The sequence below is a fragment of the Rhea americana genome, unplaced genomic scaffold, assembly GCF_003343005.1.
Source record: "Rhea americana isolate MKP2758 unplaced genomic scaffold, rheAme1 scaffold_12, whole genome shotgun sequence".
Taxonomy (NCBI): Eukaryota; Metazoa; Chordata; class Aves; order Rheiformes; family Rheidae; genus Rhea; species Rhea americana.
Window position 1 is genome coordinate 88077 of NW_028185261.1, and position 6000 is coordinate 94076.

Sequence of the window (6000 nt, forward strand, 5' to 3'; positions counted from 1 at the left end):
ACCTCCCTTAATATCTCCTCTTCAGGGACAAATCGAAATGAACCAGAATAAAACGTGACTTTTTGTGTGAAGAGGGGAAAAATACCTTTTCATTTTGTAACTTTAGTGCTGCTGAAAGTGCAGGCTGATAGCAGTGGCTGGAATCAGCCTTCAAACAAGCAGGTGATATGTGAGTTTCCCTGCTGAGCTCTTCAAATGATCACTCTAGCTGTGAGCACTCCAACCGGAGGGATGGATTCGATGCGGCACCACACAAAGGAGCAGCCTACAGCTAAGGGGGGAAATGGTTTCTGTTGAGACAAACCCCATCGGTATTTTTAGCTTGGCTGCCTAATGACACAAGATTCAGTCCGTCACAATGTGTGTTTAATGAATTGGCCTGTCTGGCCTCCATCTCCCCAGAAGCTTTTGGCCAGTTTCAATCAAATGTGACTGAAAAGCAGAGATTTCACCGGTACCACATACTCACAGATTTCACTGAAACAGAAGGAGCAGACTGTCAGGAGGAATTCTATTAGTGGGACGCAGGGTTAGCCCTCAGAGAATCCCCTCCAGCAAGAGGAAACCACCTTTTGTTTGTTTTGCTCCTCTCCAAGCCTCGTTAGCTGCAGACATACCTATACAACTCAGTTGGTCACCATACAGGAAGGCTGAGAAACAGGCAGTTATATTTAATTAGGGCTGCATTCAAACACTGTACCTCCAAAACTCTTTGGAGCAGGGCTGACTATTTTTCCCTGTTTGTCCAGTCAGTAAAGCAAAAGGAGAGGTACTGATTCGTAAGTGATGCCACTGGTGGGCAAGGCAATGCTAGTTTATTGAAAGAAGCCACTGGCAGCAAAGTGAAACACCCGTTGCAGGAGCAATGCAGTACCAAGCTCTTTCCTCTGGCCTTAGCACTACATCAGGTGTCTCTTTCCTGACAAAAATCCTGCACAGTGCAGGAAGCCCCTCCCCAGGATGCCAGGTAACAGCCCAACACAAATCAAGAGCCACAGAAATAACTATTTGAGGCTGCTCCTTAACCCTTTGGTCCCTGTTTCGGTAAAAGCAGCATTACTTCTGACATTATTGCGTGTATTCTCTTTACTCTTCATCTAGTCATGGTATGTCCCTTCTCTGGCCCCATCTGGAAGCAGACATCAGCCACCTTGGAGGCCTCCTCCCTTCCTTGTTAGGCTATGGCACACATTCCATAGCTCACTTCATCCATCACCTCCTTGCCTACTAGAACTCCTAAATTCCCAGTTAGATAGCCTCATACTATACCTTTAAAGTCAATGCGAGTTTTGACATGAAATTCAATAAACTGAAGATGATATGTGCAGTCCCTGAAGCTCTTCTTTCCCCAATTAACTCCCCTCTCTTTCCTTTCCTGTCATTCTGTTTTACCTATTATTCCATGCCTAATAAATTATCAGTAATGCTCCAGCATAAAACATTTATTATCCTGAGCATCATGTGACTAATGAGTGAGTTAACCTCAAATTTTTGTCCATTTAATTCACAGGCATTGATTTTGCATGGAAAGAACTCTTGACTTATATCAGATGACCCTGGTAAATTTAATCTTTTTAATGCTTCTTCTTTTTAAATAAACGTAAAATGTTTTCCTCTATGAAGTTTCTCACCAGTAAAACCTGCACTGCAACGTGGCAAAAAAACTCCTCTGCTATCCTTTCAAACTGATCAATAAAACTAAAAAAAAGTGCATAAAAATTATCTGATTCTTCAAATATCAGGCAACTCAGCCAACTTGACAGCTTTGTTACAGATGCAACATATTATCAAAGCTGACAGCTGGTGTCAAAATCAACAGCTGTAATTTAGCACCTGGCTGGAAGAGGTACCACTGGGTAGCCACCTCATCGCTAGTGAGCTCCTATCACCTTCCCTGCAGACTGTCCCCCCGGCCAATGCCCCTATTGCCAGCAACAGCAGAGAGCACCAAGGCCACTCAAGAGTCTGTGAACCACCAGGACCCCATGGAAACCCTGCAGGTGGGTGATGATGGGCCTGACAGCTAACTGAAAGCTACTGTCCCTGCATTTKCTTTACTGTGACACAGGGGAAACTAGGAAACCATACTTTGTATGTATTTTGCGCTGGCTGCAATGGGGCTTTGCAGGCTTTCCTTGTGACATATATATGGCTCAAAGTCTTAAAAACTCAAAAAATTGCATAATCTTTTTAGAAGGTTCAAAACAGAAGTCAGGAAATACTGTTTATTCAGACTACAAAGACACAGTGTCTACCTTCTCCATCGTATAGAGGTGCCGTGCGGTCAAGAAGGTCGATGCAGAAAGGATTTTCACCTCTGGGAGACAGGCTCCAAAGAGCAAACCGAGGATGGGGTGGAGAGCACGTCTGTCTGGCGACAGGGACCACAGCCAGGCTGAGACTTCTCTGCAGCTCATCAAAACTGAAAAAAAAATACATTTTGAGTAAAAACCTATTTGTGCCACATGAAAGAGACACAGACAGGCCCAGCTGGGGCTTCGTTGTTCCTTCCACAGGAAAACAGGCAGAGGAAGGGCTGGAAGCGGCACAGAGCCAGGATGGAGCTCTGGGCTGGCCGCTCCCACGGCTTTGCTGAAGAGCGCTGTGGGGAGAACGACAGCCTGCCCGAGCACCGCTGCGCCAGGGTGGGCTCTTGCCATTCTACCTGGCATCCTGCCGTGTCCCCATTCCCCACGGCCCCTGCCACCGCCCCAGCAAAAAGGGCTTCTCCCGGGCTCCATTGAGGTCCCAGCCAGAAACGGAGAGAGAGAGAATGAAACAAAGCTGGGTAGCATCCTGTATCGACACAAGCAAATCACGGCAACTCTTTAAAAACATGAATGTTTTAGCAACTGTATATCAAGTGGTTTCCTTTAGCCAGCCAGGGAGAGAGCAAAAACAGAACAGTTTTGCTTCGATCTCTGCCTTTAAAATATGTCCACTCCCCTCTGAGCCTGCATATTTTACAGTCTCAGCATACTTTACTTGTCGTCAACTCTGGCAGACTTGGTGATTTTTTTTTTAAGTGAATTTACTCACCAAATACATTTTTCAAGCTCTCTTGACTTGAGAGAGAGAAGTTGCAATATGAAAGAAAATAACAACCAAAAAAAAATAGGTAATAACAGTAACACCTCAGAATATTCAGGGGTTTGAACATTTGGTGACTGGAAAGAGTAACTCATTTGCATTATTCTTMTGACATTAATTTTTATTCATTTCCATGGTATATCATTAAAATATTTTGTTTTCTGCACAAGAAAAAAAAGGAAAGATCACAGCCCTTCCATACGTTTTTCTCTATAGGATGTGAGAAATCATGAAGGCATTGTATATACCCAAGTATTAGAAATTACAAACAAAAACATCTGCGTTGCAGCAGGAAGTCCTGTTACCAGGCAAATGTCAAGTGTAGAAGATAAAAAGAAATTTACTGTGCTTAAAAACATCAGCATATGCATGATTGACTGAAGTCCACTAAAGTTCAAAGGAGTATTTTCCCTGATGATAACAGCTTTGGATCAGACCTGAGAGCAGTTACATATTATTCTAAATAAACAGATTAGCGTTTCTTCCTGTCAAGTAGCTCTTTTTGGTGCAATCCTACTGAAAGCCTGAAAATATCTGATCTCTGTAACCACACCCAGTTTATCGCTGTTCCTCCAGATGTTTTTCCAACACTACAATTTTTCACAGAAGAAATGCTGAGAATCCTTTTAGCATAATTAGAATATCTAATTAATTTCCACAACATGCATCATGAATCATATCTCTAGGTACTTCTTCCACCAAGCAAGCAGTCTGTCCAACATTAGACTGTTTTAATATTTAACTTCTTCAGAATAAGCAGGAAGCTGTATAGTGAAAGGATTTAGCTCAGATCTATAATCATAAATAACTTTCTCCAGGCATCAGCATGAATACCTAGTACCCTATAAGCCATATTTTCCAAGAATTCTGCTGGAAAAAAAAATCTGCAGTTTGCTCCCATCCCCAACTGGATTTAGTGGTATCTCCTGCCATCTACTGATGGTTAGAAGGCGGCTGCTTTTCAGACATATTTGTCAGCCAAACAATGCAATCAATGATCATTAAACTTCACTAAAATGCCATAAATAACCTAATGAGGCAAGAATCCATTAGCTTTTAAAATAACTAGAATCTATTTTTAACCCTCCCCCCCTTTTTCTTTTTACTGAGTTTCATCCAATCTCTCCAATCATTATCTCTTTGTGTATTACATTGTTTTCACCTTAACTGGAAAATTGCTCAGTCAGGCCTACCAGGCTTCCGCATGCCTCCGCACAGTGCAGACTGCAGGAACAGCTCCTGGCCTTGGGAACGAACACTGCCCACAGAGAGAATTAAAGGCATAAGCCTTCTTTCAGCACTTGCTGTAGAAAAGCTGCAGAGCTCTGTTTAAAGCAGCACTGACGCTGGGCTGTTTTCTCTGCTTTGCGTATATAATCTTGCAATAAAGTGATTGGCATATACAGATTTCCTGAAAGCCTTTTTCTTCCACCAGCCTTCCACTGTTACATCTTTGGACACAGTACGACCCAAAAGCAGGGCTGCAAGGAGGATCTGTGTGTTCCACCAGCATCTCACCACCTACGCACTGTCTTTTCCAGCTGAGGTTCTCCAACCCTGGCATACTTTCACCCAAGAGATTTCTGCTGAGGTTAGTCAGCGGTCTCCCTGGGGAGTGCGGCCACACCCTCTGGAGCAGTTCAGTCGCGAGCTAGAATCATTTTGTTTAAGACCAGTCTGCAAGATCTTCAAGAGGCAGTATTTTAAAGCCAGAAATGCACTTCATTAGTGAATAGGCTTAAAAACATTTCAAAGTGAACTAATTAGAAATGTATGCAGCCAGGCTCTTCCCCTCAAACGGGGCCACACCTTGGGAAGAACGTGAAGTTCCCTGCATAGGCCAGAGAAAGTTTYCAGCAGCCAGAGATGACTCATGTCCCAAACATCCTGACATTTCTGACTACTAACGGTCTGCATGCTCCCAAAGCACAGGCGTTTTCAGTCAGGGCCTCTCACACAGCACCGCTTGAAAACTTTGTGCTGTGCACAAATAGTCCAAATTCCAGCCCTGGTGCCAGGCTYGTGTTCGAAGCCTGCAAGTAGCTCCAAGTGCAGCCCTCTGCGTTGGCTATACATCGCGAGTAAGGTGAGAGTTCACTAGTGGTAAAAATAAGCACAGAAATGCAGTTTGACTGAAATCTAAAACAAGAAGCCTGCCCAGTTTCCATTTATTAAGGCAGCAGGACACACCGGGAACAAGACGCGCACAAGAACAGGCCGAGTGCTGGAATTACTCCGGGTGGCTTTCCTCAGCGACTCTCGCTTGTGCTGCTGCGCCTGCAGGGCGACACTGCATTACCAAAACACAACCCGGCCACTGGGTTTCCTCCTTGTGTCAGCTTTGGCAACGCGACAAGGAACCGCTGGGAGATGCCAGGAATGCAGGGACACCCAATTCACCTGCTCCTTGCCAGCCTGCCACCTGCCCGCTCCCCCAGCACGTGCTGCAGCCCCCACGGCACCAGGGGCCTGGCCAAGGACCACAGCGAGCGCACACTTGCAGGATGCACACGTAGTCCACCCTCCCTGTTGATGGCAGGGGAGAAATGGCACGAGGCCTGCTGCGGGGCTTTGCCACGGATGGAAAAACACCGACACRTAGCCCAACGTTTTGCATCGTGCAAGGCAAGGCCCGACTGTGCTCCGCAGCCCCTCRGCCGAGGTGCCGTGGTTCAGCCAGGCTGCTGCGGAGCTCGAAGCCTGTCCAGCCTCCAGCAAAACTTCAGTTGCAGAGGAAGCGACCCGTCGGCGYGCCACGATGCCTGCGCTGCAGGAGGATGGGCAGCGGGGAAGGCCCGAAGGAACTCACGCTGGGGAAAGGAGGGGGGAAACGGGAAGGAAGGGGGGAAGAAAAGAAGGAAGGAGGAAGAGAGCGCTCCACCGGCAGAAGCGAGCGGCGCTGGGACAGCC

At 46.0% G+C, this 6000-nt stretch overlaps 2 protein-coding genes across 2 annotated transcripts in view; one reads left to right on the plus strand and one right to left on the minus strand.

Moving 5' to 3' along the window:
• The window catches only part of NABP1 (nucleic acid binding protein 1), a 98592-nt gene that overhangs the window by 24459 nt on the left and 68133 nt on the right, over positions 1–6000 (minus strand). Inside the window, exon 7 of the mRNA XM_085321185.1 lies at positions 2256–2422. Within this exon, the coding sequence (XP_085177311.1) occupies positions 2256–2422 (167 nt within the window). The remainder of the gene's footprint in view (positions 1–2255; positions 2423–6000) is intronic.
• The window catches only part of CAVIN2 (caveolae associated protein 2), an 11811-nt gene continuing 8369 nt past the window's right edge, over positions 2559–6000 (plus strand). Inside the window, exon 1 of the mRNA XM_085320866.1 lies at positions 2559–2645. Within this exon, the coding sequence (XP_085176992.1) occupies positions 2559–2645 (87 nt within the window). The remainder of the gene's footprint in view (positions 2646–6000) is intronic.